This window comes from Ictidomys tridecemlineatus, chromosome 2, assembly GCF_052094955.1.
Source record: "Ictidomys tridecemlineatus isolate mIctTri1 chromosome 2, mIctTri1.hap1, whole genome shotgun sequence".
NCBI classification, from domain to species: Eukaryota; Metazoa; Chordata; class Mammalia; order Rodentia; family Sciuridae; genus Ictidomys; species Ictidomys tridecemlineatus.
In genome coordinates, this window is record NC_135478.1 from 131,322,170 (window position 1) to 131,338,380 (window position 16,211).

General features: G+C 45.8%; 1 protein-coding gene across 3 annotated transcripts in view; it reads right to left on the reverse strand.

Annotated features, from left to right (window-relative positions):
* Positions 1-16,211, reverse strand: part of Adcy1 (adenylate cyclase 1) — a 167,366-nt gene that overhangs the window by 7,832 nt on the left and 143,323 nt on the right. For 2 of the 3 annotated variants that reach the window (XM_021722334.3, XM_005319257.3), the window contains exon 20: positions 5,234-14,846. The exons of the other annotated variant lie outside the window; for it this stretch is intronic. In XM_021722334.3, coding sequence (XP_021578009.2) covers positions 14,544-14,846 — 303 coding nt within the window. In that variant the 3' untranslated portion in view covers positions 5,234-14,543. Of the gene's footprint in view, positions 1-5,233; positions 14,847-16,211 lie in introns of those variants that run through there. 3 annotated transcript variants of the gene reach the window in all.

Below are 16,211 nucleotides of genomic sequence, written 5' to 3' on the forward strand. Positions count from 1 at the left end.
AGACCAGCGTCAAATTTCAGGAACACATCTTCCTGTGGACATGTTATAACCATTTAAATGCTTTGATTTTTATTCTTGTGAATACTTGCATCCTACACTTTATCTAAAAATGTTTGCTTTTTTTTCTCTGACTAAAAACAAGCATGCTTTCATTTCTAGCTCATTTATCCTGCCTCCTGTTCACCCTCTTGGTATGTTAGCAGGTGGCCTGGGGCTTGTTGGGCATATGGATAAAAGGTTGTTGCTATAATGGAATCAAAAAGGACAACCTCTAAATGAGCCCTCAGATTGAATTTGAAAATGGGATGAAATAGATTCTAAGGGTATGTGAGTTCCAGTATGTTTGGTTTGAGAGACAGATGAAAAGTTTCACTCTGCCATAGTGTGGGTCAAAAGTGATTAATGTCAAGAATTGCTTCTCCCCGGAAGCACTCACTTTTTTTTTGGAGGATTCCAACAGATGGATCCCATAAGAACCATTAGATGCAAAATAAAAGGTATATAGGAAAGTAAATTTAAATTCCATCTGATACTTATAGAGATAAGAGAAAAAAAACTTATTTACTGCGTTGTATATTTAAACATTGGCTGATTTTTCTGAACTAGTTCCTCCTGAGCATGCCACTAAAAGAGTTTACTTTCTTACCCCAAATATTAGGCTATACAACTATCAGATTTATAAATATGAGAAAACCATTAGTTTTTGAAGTATAAAGCAGAAAAACTGGCTAGAATTGTATAGCATATGGATAAATCAGAGGAATTCCTTCCGATCTTTACTAAAAATAAACTATTTTTAGAACCATTCTCGAGTCTTTAATGCAAATTGATTTGAATATGCAGTTGAACAGATTATATTTTTCAAAGGATGAAACTTGAACTTGCAATGCGTCTGGGAGAAGGTTAAAAGAAATGTGTTCTTAAAGTTTTGGTGGCAACCCATATTGGGTCCCCTCTTGACCCTGAGAGAGTTTTGTTTCTCTTCTTTACACTTGAATAAATCCTACTCCTTTCATGCTTGGGGAGGAAAAAAGATTTGAAATTGGAGGCACTCAGAAGAATTTTTTTTTTTTGTGACAGATGATTTCCTAGAAGATATTGCATCTTCTAGGAATTATTATATATACTTGCCCAGCTGGAGTCTATCAATTTATACAGAGGCACTCTGGTTAAAGAGCAGGTCTCCAGGATATTTCACCAATAAGATAGTATGTACATTTCGTTCATGGGCAAATGCCTATGGAAAGCTGGCAAAGGAAGGAACCAGTGCTGCCACCCAAGTACCCAGGCACACAGATGGCCTGACATTTCTGTGTCCTTAGAAGAGCTGGTCCTGATAAACTGGAACAAGAGATGGGGAATTTCCAACTGAGGCACATAGGAAATGAATGTTGTCAGCTCAGGTTAGACAAACAGCAAGATCCCTAAATTAATGATCCAATGATAAGCCGATAAACAATGGTCCTTAGGCAACATGACGATGCTCCCTTACAGATAATCATGAATGTAACCTGGACTATTATTTGGTGTAAAAATGCTTTCCTTCATTCTTGTGATATTTGCAAAGCCATGTATTTTTCAGAAAGTGCAAGTATCCAACCTACAAGGAAAGGAAATGCATTCTTTTCCCTGGCAGCTTCCCTTCAACCTAAAATATGCTTGAATGCTGAGAAGCTGCTCCCACTAATCTTTATTGAAATCATACTTCTTCCCCCTAGATTGAACATCATATTTACGCCCAAGGCCTGAGCAGCCCACCCCTTTCTTCAAGTGTGGTTCAGAGAACTGATGGGTGGGCACTGCCCACATTCTTTCATATGAGATGTGTATGTTGTGGGTTTAAATTGCCTCTCAGATTTAGTTTGTATATTTGTTTTCTATTGAACATCGGTTTCTGTTAGTATATTAGTCTCCACTTCATTTTTATTTCCATTGGTTACATAACAAATGATCATAAGCTTAGGGACTCACAACAACATCCCTTTATTATCTCACCACTCTGGAAGCTCAGCTGGAGCTTTGCCTGGGATCTCTTGAGGTGAGATCCAGGCAGCTTACCTGGCCAAGAAACTACCTCTAACATCATTCAGATTGGTGGGATCTGGTTGCTTGTGGTTGTAGGGCTGAGGCGTGTTCCCTTGATGGCTGTCAATGAGGTGCTGTTTTGCTTTTGTATCCTATTAGAGCCCCACCCATTCCTAGTGATATGGCTGCCTCAGTGTTCACACCAGCCGTGGCTGGGTAAAGTCATGTCATCCTCTGAATCCCTCTGGTTTTTCCTTCTGTCACCAGTCAGAGAAATTTCTCTGCTTTCAGGCCTCCTGAGAGGTCCATTGTGCCAGAAAATATGACCCACACAATTGGGAGTGACATCCTCTCATAGGTTCTAATTAGGGGGTATGGAATCTTGGGTGGGGCATCTGTCTCAGTGGTTCTTTCTTTCTCTATTTACCATGATTTGTTCCTAATTTTCCATTTTTAATATCAGCGATAGCAACTTTTGTACCAAAAAAAAAAACCTATTCATACCTACTAATTTTGATAGAATCATAGGGGTTGTTTTACTATATTAAAGAATATTAAACTTTATGGTTCCTGTGGAATTCTGCTGCACAAGAGACAATTCCTGTGAGCAAGTATATAAGTAGAATCCCACTATAGCTTTGCTAATACTATAATCTCTCTTAAAAACCTGACTTTCAATAGTCATTTTCATTGGCATGTCTTTCATTAAAAGTCCTGTTGATGTCTTTGTGTTCTCTGACGATGTCACTGACTGGGTGGGTGGTTGCATACTCCATCAGAAAAATCAGAAATGCAGGAATAAGGTGCAATTTTTTTTTGGTACTGGAGATTGAACTCGGGAGCACTTGATCACTGAGCCACATGCCCAGCCCTATTTTGTATTTTATCTAGAGATAGAGTCTTTTACTAAGTTGCTTAGTGCCTTGCCATTGCTGAGGCTGGCTTTGAACTCACAATCCTTTTGCCACAGCCTCCTGAGCCACTGGGAAGCTCTTTATTTTTAATGCTCAGGCACAAGGGAGATAGTATACAGAGACAAGAAATCCCAGGCTGACTCAAGCAGAGGATCAAAGCTGTATAGGTTTATGGCATCTACAAAGTAGGCAGGGACTTGTTTTCTTGATGTAGTCACATGTAGGGGTGGGGTTTTAGTTTCTTATCATGTCTCTTCATGGGAGTATCTTATTACCACCTGAAGACTCTGCCTTGGGGTATGTTTTACTATGTGTGGAAAGGTAACTGCAGTTATTTTACTAACTGTTCTACCCAAGCATTTTCCCCTCATCACCTGGAATCCGCCCTTTGTCATCTGGGAGAGTCCCTAATATTATGTTTTAGAACATGCCAGACTATTGGCCTCAGTGGGTTGACTTGGTCTGGCCCTGGCTGCTTAGTATCTCGGCTCACAGTCTCAAAAAAAGCTGCATTGACCTCTCAACCTCTCATCTTCTGTGTGTTATCTTAACTCCATAACCTTAAAGACTGGTACACATTTTAGTTCCTAACTTTCTGGTATGTCAGCTAACTCCACAAAACTGAGAGTCAGCTTGGCTGTCTCAGTTGTTCTTTCTTTCTCTGATCATTCTATTTTTTTTTCTCTCTTTTTTGAGACAGGATCTCGCTAAATTGCTGAGGCTGGCTTTGAACTCAAGATCCTCTTGCCTCAGCCTTCCAAGCTGCTGGGATTACAGGCATGTGCCATCACACCCAGCTTCTCTGATAAAGTCTTTATCTGCCCTTTGATGTTTAAAAATCTATTGGGGTATTATTTTCTAAATCCCTTCACTAGGAATTGATTTTTTTTTTTAACTATTGAAAACCTACATATCATATATGTGATGGTTAATTTCATCTGTCAGCTTGGCTGAGCCATAGTTCTTCCCAGTTATCTGGTCAAACCTCAGTTTGGATGTTGCTCTGAAGGTCATTTTTTTTTTTTTTTTTTTTTTTAGCTGTGACTGACATTTGTAATTGGTAGGCTTTGAGTAAAAGAGATGCCCATTCACAAAATGGGTGGGTCTCGCTCACTCTGCTGAAGGTCTTAGATGACTGAAATCCTCTGAGGAAGAGGGTTCTGCCTCCAGCTGGCCTTGGCTTTCCAACTGCAGCTGCACCCTCAGCTCCTCCCTGGTCTGTGCCCTGAAGAATTCAGATTTACCATCCTGCAACAATGTGAACCTGTTCCTTAAAATAACTTGTTTCAGTGTCCCCAATACACACAAGAGTACACTCTCATACCCACACCCTTCGTGTTCATGTCTCTCTGGAGAACTTTAATACAAATCGAAGAAAATACAACTCCACAGATTTCTCCATGACAACAGTGGAAGCAACCCCTCACCATTCCAGTTAAACTTGGAGGAGATCATATTTTCAAACCTTTGAAAGGAAATAACCTATCCACTGGTAAGTGGGCACTCAATGTTTATCTTTGAAGGGAGATGAAATAATTGACAGGTGGAATTAAAGTGGATTTACACCGATTGATTCCTGAGCTAAAGGAATTTCTGAAAAAGACAGAAACAGCTGTATTCTCCTGCAGGATACTCTTATATCCAAGAAGGGTTTGTGAAAAACAAAGTGGGGATTCTATACTAAATTTGAAGTATTAGCAGCATAAAATAAGTATCTTAGTTGTGAGATGCCAAAAAAAAAATAATAAATACCAGATAAGAACAGTGTGGAATTAGGAGTGGCCTGATGGGAAAAGTTAATGTTTAGTCTCAGTAGGGTTGTTATGGTTTGGATATGAGGTGTCTCTCCCAAAGCTCCTGTATTAATACCAGAAATAAAATTATTAGATTCTGAGAACTATAACCTAATCAGCTTAATCCATTTGATGGATTAATATTTTGAATGGATGACTGAATGATAACTGCAAGTAGGTAGGGTATGGTTGGAGGAAGTGCATCACTGGCAGTGTGAGTTACAGAAGATATATTTTGTCCCTGGCTCCCTGTACTGTCTACTTCCTGTCTTCATGAGATGAGCAGCTTTCCTTCTGCCAGGATGCTATCTCAGGCCCAGAGCCAACCATGGCCTGAGACCTCTGAAGCCGTGAGCCCGAAATAAACTTCACCTCCTCTACATTGTCGTGTCAGGTATTTCGGTCACAGTGTTGAAAAGCTGGTTAACACAGGGTCACGGAATACTCAATATTTTGCATAAAAAAAAATTATCCCTTGAAAGTATGTGAAAGAGCCAAGAGTGTCTTAAAACATCCACACAACCATTTATTTTTCAATCGAAATGATCACAATTTAGTCAAGCAATTTTTCCTTTATTTTTGTTAAATAAGACTCCAGAAAGTATAGTGCAAACACTCAGTAGAAAAGTTGCAATTAAGAAATGTACATTCACATTTAACATTTCAGTCCATTCACTTTTTTTTTTTAAATAAAAATAGGACAAATTATTCAATTACTTGTCTCAATTTAACAATCTTGAAAAAGACTGGAAGGTGCTCTACAGTGTTCAGTTGACATAAAAATAGACCCGTATTGATTATACAAATCTATCATGAGAAGTTACCCAGTGAGATTGAGTTATTGTGATTCTGAATATAATCATTGTGTTCTCATGTCTACAGAAGCATCCTCAGTGAGTTTATTGTGTGGGAGAAAAGGATCCCTTGCCAGTGCCACTCTTTATCTCACCGAGAGATGCAACCCTCTCTAGCCAAACACAGGGCATAGGAGCTTACATGACTTTTCTCAGCAAGTAAGAAAATCCAGAGGTGGGCTTTGGACTTACCTTAAATCAGAATGGAATTACTGCTGAGATGGTCATGATAATGACATTTCCATTTGTGGAAGTTGGAGTGCAATCAATATAAATGAGAGGATAGTAGAAAGGGAGTTTGGGCTGAAAGGAGACGGTGCATACTAAATGCTCGAGCTACACAAAGCTCAGGTTCCATGGGACTCACCCTGGCTCACCGGGGTGCTCTGCACCTAGCAGGCAGATGACTCAGGGGCAAGCCTGAGCGCATGCTGCACGATTTCAAATTCAAACTGAGTTCCACACAATTAGGAATTTCACAGCATGCAATTCCAGAGTGCAAATGGCTTGCATATACGCAGTTTTAACAGGGATGAAGGCAACACAGAGGGCCCCTCCACACCGGGCATGTGTGCTCCTGGTGATCAGTTGGGTCCACAATCCCGGTGTATGCTAGAGGTGCCGTGGGCGTCCTTGGGATCCCCACAGTATGGGAATGGTCCCCTGAGACTTGTGCTTCATGTGCCTGGGGCCCAGAGTTGAGTGGTGGTTGCTGGTGGGAGGCAAGAAACAAGTTCTGGCTGCTGTCGGGCCAACTTCTCACTGCACCTGCTGCAGGAGGTGGACACCCACAGCATGCTCTGAGCCAGCTGTTCCTGCACAGACATCCTGCACAAGTTTATTAAGTGCAGGATTTCATTTATATAGGCTCTGCAGTTGGTCTAAGATGTCTTTTCTGTTTACACATTAATTCTCAATAAATGGCTGAAAGCGGTTTTGGAAACCAATACTCTCATCAGAGTCTGTACTGCTTGGTACCAGTAGAAACCAACACCCATGAGATGGTCAGGGCCCCTGGAATTGAGTGTTTGCCAAACCTCTCACCATCCATCGTAAACTCTTCCTTGCCTTACGAATGCTCCTGGGGAGATCCATTTTTCATACATCCTCCAATCCCCGGGAAGGCACCTTGACCTCCTACACTGCACCAATAGCACATGAACAATACTGAATGGTTCCACGGCAGAGGAAGAGGAGCAGAAATGGCAAAGGCAACCTAAGCCTTCCCAGTGCTCATGAAACTCCTCCCCAGCAACTGGAGCCTGGCAGGCTGGGTGTAAGTGGAGAAACGGTGTGTACTTTGGGGAGGAGGAGCTATACTTCCCTATTTGATGTCAGAGGGGCCTTCCAGAAAAAAAACAGCTGTCCTCCCTGTTTAAGGAGATTCGGTATCATTTCAGACATGACAGGTTGTGCTCCAAAAGAGCTATAGAAGTTAAAGGACAATATGACAAAGTAGAAAGGTGTTTTTTTTTTAACCCCCAAATCTAACATTTTATTTCCTTGCGGGGGATCAGTAATGTTAAAGAAGAAATATGGTTTAGCCAAGAGGAATTACAGGCTCTAACTGAGCAACAAGAAGACAAGGACTGCAGAGCCAATGTGTCGTGGACACATGCTCCTAGGATGTGGATCAGAGTAAGACTTGCCCATGGAAGAGCATCCTAAGCAGGGTCTCCTCCTTCATACTGGACACAATTGTGTGGACAAGATAGTGTTTTCCATCAATTGCAGATTTTAATGTTAGTAAGTCCTAAATGTAACAGAAAACAGAAGGGCTTGAGATGGGGACAGAACAGGAGTTGAGATCTGGCCCTGCCTCTCAAGGCTGTGCGGCACTCTCAACTCCCTAACCTGTGGGGCTTGGATTGTCCACGGACAGCAAGAATATCATCATTCCATCCCTTCCACAGGCAGAAGGTACCCACTGACTGAAAAGTCAGATTTGGGAACTAGTAATGAATGTGTTAATTTGTGGTCATACCAAAAGGCCCTCTGGAGACCCGTTTTAACTAGACAAAGAGTGATGCTTGCCCTTCCCTGTGGTTGAGTGCAGAACATAGTGAATCTAGTGACCTGTTGCAAGAAATTTAGTAATTTCACAAAGGATAAAGAAATTAGATCTAAAATTTAAAAAGCCCGTCAAGATGGAGAACATGGGGTCAGGTCATATGGTGACTACTGTGGTTGGTTTTCTGATGTTTGTTTTTCAGCTAGTAGTGAGCCACAACCCAACAAGGCCACCTGTCTGTTGCTGGAGAGATTGGTGCTGACATATCCTGTTAGGAAGACCTGGCTTCCAAGTCACTCTGTAATGGGAGGATGGGGTGCTTGTTGATGGGTAATCAAGATTCAGCCCCCAATTGGCTCCACATTTGAAATTCCTGCTGTATATCCACCCTGAAGTCCCTCCACAGATCCACATACCACTGTGTGTGGGAAAGAAAAAAAAAAAAACCGAAAATAACCAACCAAAAGAAATAAGGAGCAATTTAGTGCTTCAATATATCTGACCTTAAGTGCTGATATAGTACAGACTTTTTTTTTTTTGAGATGGGGGTCTTACTGTATTGCCCAGGCTGGCCTTAAACTTGTAATTCTCCTGCCTGAACCTCCTGAGTAACTGGAGGTTACAGGCTGTCATCTCACAGAAGCTCAGGGACCATGTGAGTATCGCTTAGGTTCTGGGATGCCCCTGCCCTCCTCCCTCTGATGAGAGACAAATCAAGTAGGGACTCTAGTGGTGGCCACCTGGCTATATTCCATTTTAATTTTGTTCCTTGTATGAATCAATCCCAAGAATGAATAATTGATTTTTATTTTTTTTAATGCTATATGACCTACATGCCCACACGTGCACAGGGGCACACACTAACTAAGCATGGCCTCTAGTAGAATCATTGCATCTTCTAAGATAGTGAACAGGTCCAATATGCAACAGAACAGATACATATTTTTTTTTCAAGGAATCTTAAAACTACACATATATGAGTCATTACATGACGGGTATGTTGCTGAGGGACATCTAACCCCAGAATGTAGCATCTGAAATTGGATCTGTGGTATTTATGGGATAGACCACAGAGGTGACAAATCTCCTCATATCCTTTTCCTAGACCTTCACTGGCCTTCACTAAGATGTGAACATACAGGAGGATAAGGCAGGAAACCCTTAGATACTTTCCAAAGTGTCCCTGGAGGGTCCTTGACATGAGGCAGCTCCTGCAGAGCTCTAACACCCTTCCTGCCCCCATGCAGGGTTTGTGCTTACAGAGTAGCTGACCCTTTGTGAGGGAACAGCCTCAGGGCCCAGGGGCTCCCTTCCACACATCTCCACCCCACCAGCAGGATGTCTAGCAACAAAGGGCCTATGGCTTCCAGGTAGAGGCCCTACACAGCTCTCACCTGCCAACAGTGGGGCCCAATCATACAAGTCCACATATGAAATTCACAACTTGGAGATCATTCCTTCTGCTGAGCCCTACACACTAAGCCTTCCAGAATCTCCTTGGTTCTGTCCCCACTTTGTCCTCCAGGACAGGGAGCAGGTGCTCAGGCCCTCTGACACCCTGTCTCCCCCCAGGAAGGCTTCTGACTCAGTCAGCTGGAAACAGACTCTGGTTGACTTAATGGGCACAAGGAGATAGTGAGATGGCATGAGACTGAAGCAACTCGTTGGCTCAGGCCTTCCCATCAAACGTCGGGGAGGCAGGGAGAAGTCTCACTCAAGATACCAACTCATATACCCAAACAACTTCTGGCACAGTAATCATTCTGTGTGCTTTGGATTAAACTTTCCATGCCCCGGCAAGCCGGGAATGGCTCCCCCAATCCTGCCTCCTGAGCTCTGGGCCCTGCCACCTCCTCCAACAGGCCCATGAATCTAACTTAAGTCCAGTCCCAGGCAGCTCTTCTAACCCCCCAGCTAAAGAGCCATGAATGCAAACACAAACCTCAAGATATCGTATGAAGAAACAATCCCACTTCCATTATCCATTCCGTTCTCAAACCCGGAGTTCTGAATGAAAACAAGGACCTATTGGTCAGATGAACTTTCAAAGCATACTGTAGCTAGGGAGGCAGCATGTCCCAGGGTCCGGAGAAAAAGTTATGCCATGCAACATCCAGGCTGCCAGAATGTGGCCCAGTCAGTTTGCTCTTTATTTATTTTACTGAGCCAAATATTTTGAAATCCAGTTACCTCTATAAAGGGTTGTGTGTCTGTGCGTGTGTGTGTGTGTGTGCGTGCACACACGCGCATATTTTTTAAAAATTGAAGTCATTACGAAACCATGTTTCTGGGGGGTTACTTTATATACAGCCATCAAATCTGCAGGTTTTCAGAACTTTAAGTACTAATAGCACTTCTGGGACCTCTTGTACTGTAAGATGTACAATATATGTAAGCATGGTCTTTCTTTTCCTGTAACATGCACAGTTATGGGTGCATACTTGTTTTATAAACCATGCATGCCTATCAGACAGGCCCTGCATGGGTTGTGAACAAGATACCTGGGATTTGGGGAGTTCCAGAAACCACCCGGCTGGAGCAGTGACAGGTGCACGTTCTCAGGTGAAGCCCTCCACACACCCTTGATTTCACCAATCCAAACCACTTCCTTCTTAAGTGGCCTATTAAAGCAAGCAGTCTACACAATCTTTCCAGGTTACTATAAGGATGATGGCATAGTCTTTCTATGAGATACAAATAAAACACAGAGTTGCTAAAGGTTAGCCACATCCTGCCAAGCACTGAATTCTCCACATCAATCCAAGTGCCCCAGCCTTTCCTGCTGCACAGTTGTATTCACCCAGGGAAGACAGACATCCTGCCCTGAGGGCTCTTCTCTTACCAGCAGGTCAAGTGCAAGGTGAGGAGAGCACCCTTCAGACACCATTACGTTTTTAAAAAAAATGGTATACCATAGGTAAGCCTTGAAATGTTATTCTTTAATGCTCTGTTAGGACAACCATGGAGCTTACCACCCTTGGTCACATGAGACCAGCACTGACATTCAAGAATCAGAAGGGAGTTTGGATGGGGGCTGGTGCCCTCACTTCCCCTTCCTCTCCTGACCAAAAATGTGGGGACTTAGGTTAGATGCTAGATTGATCTGCTCAACTGCCTGGGGCAGTGAGCTTAACCCTAAGAACTAGGTTGCCAAAGCTGGGTCCTCAGAAGGGTGGGGGCTTTGGGAGTGGCAGTCCCCCATAGCAAACTTGTATGCATGGCTTATCTGAATTATCAATCTGCTCAAGCCAGCCTCGTCTCTACAGTATAGAGTTACAATTATTGCTTCTATGACAGAAGGGGTCCGGAAGCCCTGGAGGCTTAGAGTTTGAGAAACACGGGCTGGCAACTGGGTTGCTGGGTGTAAGGAGTGGACTGGCCCGGGTTGGCGCAGCCTGTGGAAGCATTTGGAAGCATTCTGGGGCTGTGTTCTACTCTACAGTGTCAGGCACGGGAGGCATGCGAGGGTTCGGAAGGGAACACGCAGGGTCATTTCCCAAGGGCCACGGCATCACCGTGCAGGGGTTGATGTGGGTGCCGGGCTTTTCCTCATTTTTGGTACAAGTGAACAGGCAGCACCTGTAATTGGTGCACTATATACAGAGCATCTTAAAATAAATAATTTAGAGAAGAATCCTACCCGAATGGCTCTACCATTTGTACATGAATATTGTACAAGATTAAAAATAAATAAGGCAATATAATACAGTTTTTTATCACAAATAAAAAGGAAGTTGATTTTCACCAAACCCCAAGGAACATTATGGCTAAATGTGTTCCTGACCTCACAGGAAGTAGACAGGGTTTGGAATTGCTGATGATGGAGGAGATGTCTGCCCCTGATGTAGAGACTCCATCAAGGCTGCCACGTGGTCCACTTCAGAACAGTCCTGTGCCCAGAGAAGGTAGCATCGTCCCCTGTAGTGGCTTCCTTTGAACCCGACCATACCTCAAGGGCTTTGTACACACGCCCATCAGATTTCATGGCTTTGCGCACAAACTCATGACCATAAAGCACTATAGACCTCAGCTAGGACACAGTATGGCTGGTTGACTCGACTCAGAGTCACACAGACCAAGTCCAGGTGTCCTCAGGTTAGGATCCTGCTGATGGTCCTGTCTCCTGCTCATTCAGGCTGTTGCCAAGTTCATCTCTGGTGGCTTTGGGAGCAACATCCCTGCTTCTTCGTTGGGTGGGGTTATTCTCACGTTCAATCACCAGTGTTGTCTCGTGGCGCCTCATGTTTAAGCCAGCAATGAGGGCTCAGTCATGGTCACACCCTGGCCCTCCTGCCCCCTCATCCATGTCTGCAGGGCCCTGTGCTGCAGCCAGCCCACCCAGATGGTCAAGGACCCTTTCCAATTCTCAGGCTCCTAACCTTAATTCCATCCACAAAGTCCCTTTTCCTATGTAACAGAACACACCCTTAGGACCCAGCACCAGTCAGGGTGTGGGCATCTTTGAAAGCCACGCCTCTGTGCCTAACCTAGATGGCCCCATTGGGCAGTAGCACTGGAGGGCCAGAGCTATGTAGGGGAGACATGAACTAGGACCAAGCTATGTGGGCCTGTGGGTCTGGGGACAGCACCAGAGCCATAACAGGAGGAGTAGGGCAGCCCCCCCCCCCAGCCTACAGAGCCCAAGACAACAATGTATTTGCTCCTGTGTGTGCTCCTGTCTGAACTGACTGCCTCAAATCTGATTAGGAAAGATGAGAAAATCCTAGTGGAAAAGGAGATGGTAAGGATGACCCATTTGTCCCAAAGACAGGAAAGCGTGGGAGCAGACACGAGACAGGGCTGATAATGAGTGGTGGCAGGGTGCCCTACAGGTTCTCAGTCCTGTGGCTGGCTCAGGTGGATAAAAATGCCTGTCCTCAGGAGCCCTCAAAGCACATTCCTATAAACATGATCTCTGATGACAAGGAGAGGCCCCCGAGAGTATCTCCTCCTGCCCTCCGCCTCACAGGAACAGCCTCCACCTGCACATAGTGACACCAAAACACCAGGCCCACAAGAATCAGAAACTACATAAGGACAAATTGCCTATTCTCCATCCCCAATGTCTCTAGTGAGGTCCTGGGGGTCAGCTTGGCCCTGGCCTGAGAGTTCCTCATCTCACCCTGGGGAAGGTGCCAGGAAGACAGCAGACCTGGTCAGAGTCCCCTGCAGGAGGAACTGGAGGCCATATGTGTGCTCCCTGCACCATTACAGAGTCACGAAAGGACAGTCCTCACAGCCCTACCTGGTCACCAGTAGTCCAGGGCCTTAGGTATATGGGGACCCTGAATGCAGTTCCATCTCCTACTGTCCCCTTTCCAAAGCTATTCACTCTGCCCACCTCTGTCCTAAGTCCTGCCTCAACTGAGTCCTGTCGAGACAGGTAGTCAGCTTTCCCCAAGCATCATCTCACCAGCTGGCCCACAAAGCTCCAGCTATGGGCAAGGCCCCTGTTGCCACTGCACAGTCACACAACTGAGCTAGGGCTGAGCTAAAGGGCCCTGCCCATACGCAAGTCTGCACCTCGGGGAAGGAAATCTGGGCTTTTCTCTGCTCCTATCCTGAAAAGCTGAGATCCCTAGGAAGTAGGGAGAGTCCCTGGTAGCAGTGCAGAGAGGGACCCCCATAGCCATGAGTAGGACAAGATTCAGGTCACATAAACCTTTTGGAGCTACAGGTCTCTAGACATTCACCAACCAAGGCACTGGCCTAGAACCTCTCCCCCTCCCTCCCCCCCACCATATTTCAAGCTTCCTGTGACAAGGTCAGAAGTCTACAGGAGCCAAATCTTCCAGTTATTTCTGGCCAGTCCATTCCTATCTACCTACTGGCTCTCCTGGACCCTGTTCCCCACATCCTTCATCTTCATACCCATCACAACCATTAAGCACAGGTGGGAGGTCCCAGATGTCAACAGGACCACCTTCAGCTAATTTCCTTGCACACTGGAGCAGGAACACCTGGACTCAGGACCACAAACTCTGCTAACCTTACGACCACCCACCTGCTCCAGGAGGGCTGGTTCTGTCAGAGAAACTATGCCTTCCATCAAGGAAGCTGGCTTATGGTGTGACGGTCACTCATTTTCAACACCAAGGGAACCTTGATTGTAATGTACAGGGTCCAAGTCACCAGGGATTAGGCAAGGCCTGATGCTCACCCCTCTTCTCCTTTGGATACATAGCCATGGTGCAGTAAGAGGAACATCCAGCTGTCACAGGAGCCTGAGCTGGCAGGTGGGGCAGGGGGAGAATGCACACGCGGAACAAGCAGCTGGTGCTGGCCCATGATGGAGTGGGGCTGTGGGGCCCCCCTGACGGTTCCAGAAGGCCTGCCTCTGGCTTCTGGTAAAATCCTGCTCATGAGAAAAGCCAGCAGCCTTCACTCTCCATGCAATGAGAGGCAGCTTCTCGATTCTTTCCAGACTGTCCTGTTCAAGACCTGACCAGCTCTGTGCTGTGTCCACAGTGTGAAGAGCTCAGCCCTTATGGCCCTGCCCCACAGTGCTGACTTCCCAGTGCAGTTCTTGGAGCTGCTGCCCAGGGCTGGGGCTGTCCACAGGCCAGGATCCATCACAGCCAGATTGCCGTGGTGCCAACTCAGGGCTCACTGATGATGGATTCGTCTGTCACTCTGCCAGCCAGAACTCCATGACTCTTGTTGTGTTCCTCACAGATATTCTGAAGATCCCAGCATCGATGGTGACACTGGCCAGACCTGGGTAGCTACACTGGGAAGAGGCAGGGCTTCCCTATGCCCCAAAGGGGTGGCTTAGGCACATCTCCTATTGACTCTCAGGTCCCACCTCGAAAATGCTCTTTCTCCTTCCCGGTCACTGTCTTCCTGTTCTGCTCATCTGGATGGTCCTGACTGGAGCCAAGGTGGCCTGTGTCACCCCGGAGCATTCTTGCCCTGCATGCACCTCCAGAGGCCAACGTGAGCTCGGTTAAGCTTCCTTCCCCGCTGCTGCAGGTGGCAGGTACTGGCCTGTGGGAACTGGGGGGAGCCCTGCCCTGATTGGTGGGCCTGCTGCGGGACACAGTGGGGGCCGTCTGGCCTGGCCTCCAGCTCTCCCATAAGCACACATCTTGCGCTCCAAGTGAAGAGGCCTGGGGTGGGAGCCATTTCCATCAGTCCTGCCTTCTAGGAAGTACGTCAGCATCTCCCCCTTGCCTTTGACACTGACTTTGCCTCGGCACACAAAATGGTAGGCACACTTTCTCAGCAGCCGGTGTACCTCCTCAGTCACCTGTCATAAGGAGAAGCCAGGTTATTCTCAGTCAAAAGCAGTAAGCGGGGGTCCTCTGGGGAATGGGATCCCCAAGTGCACCATTCCATCCTGTATCTCTCACTTGCCCACCCTGACTGCATGAACCTGGTGGAAGCCTTGGGACAAGCAGCGATGCCTTTAGTTGCCAGGGTTAGGGTACAGCTGTCTCCAGGGTTCTGGGAGTAGGGGTCACTAGCATATAGAAGGCAGAGGCAAACTGCCAGGAGAAAACAGGGTCATCTCTTAGCTCCCCTTTTTATCAAGTCTCTAATCAGAATTTTACCCCCAAGAATTCCTGTCTCACCAAGTCAGAGAGAGGATAAAAGATGAGAAGCACTTTCTCTTCAATAGAGTCATGTGAAAACAGCACAGGACAGGATCTCTACTTTGTCTTGGAGCCACCTCTCTCCCTCCATGGCCACCACCATCTTTTTAGTTAAAACAATGCAATCTGCTACCAGCTACCTTCTCATGTCCTGGCAGAGCTGGGGTGGGGGCCCTGGCATTAGTTATCAGGATGCCTGGGCAGGGGAGAGAGGACAGAGGCCCCAGGTGTAGGGGAAGCTGTGGGTAGATGGTTGCATCCAGGCAAAGGGAGATGAGGCCATGGGAGGCTCAGATATCATTCTAGAAACACAGAATCAGCAACACTGCTATGGGGCAGTGGCCTGCCTGAAGATAAGGCAGGGCTGCCTTGAAATTCTCCCTTGGGGAGTGACCAGCTTTAGGAAGACTACAGAAGAATGCAAGCCAGAGGTCAGGGTAACAAAGTATTGAGCACATCCTAGAGAGGGACGACAGTGAAGGCTGAACAACTATGGGAGAGTACTTAATGCCACTCAGCTGTGCTCTTACACATGGTTATGACAGGACATTTTATAATAATAAATAAATCTTAGGAAAAAGAAAAAAAAAGTAACAATGCGGAAGTACAGAGATGTTCTGTGCATGTTCCAGACAGGAGAGGAAGTACCACAAAGATTTTGGCTTACCTATTTTTTTTTTCTTTTTCTGAGGGAAGTGGTATACAGAGGATTGAACCCAGGGGCACTTTACCACTAAATTACATCCCTTGTCCTTTTGAAGTTGCTAAGGCTGGTCTCATACTTGATCCTCCTGCTTCAGCCTCTCTAGTCACTGGGATTACAGGTATATGCCACTGTGCCTGATTGGTCTATTTCTTAAACTGTGGAACCCAACAACCAACCAAAGCATCTGACCTTGAGATGTTGCCCAATAAATGCTTGTCAGAGAAACATCTGTGCCCTGCCTGGCGGCCTCTGCCGCCCTGGATGCTGAAACTTGGTGTCTTATTTGTGAAGCCAATGCTTGCACTCACGGTCA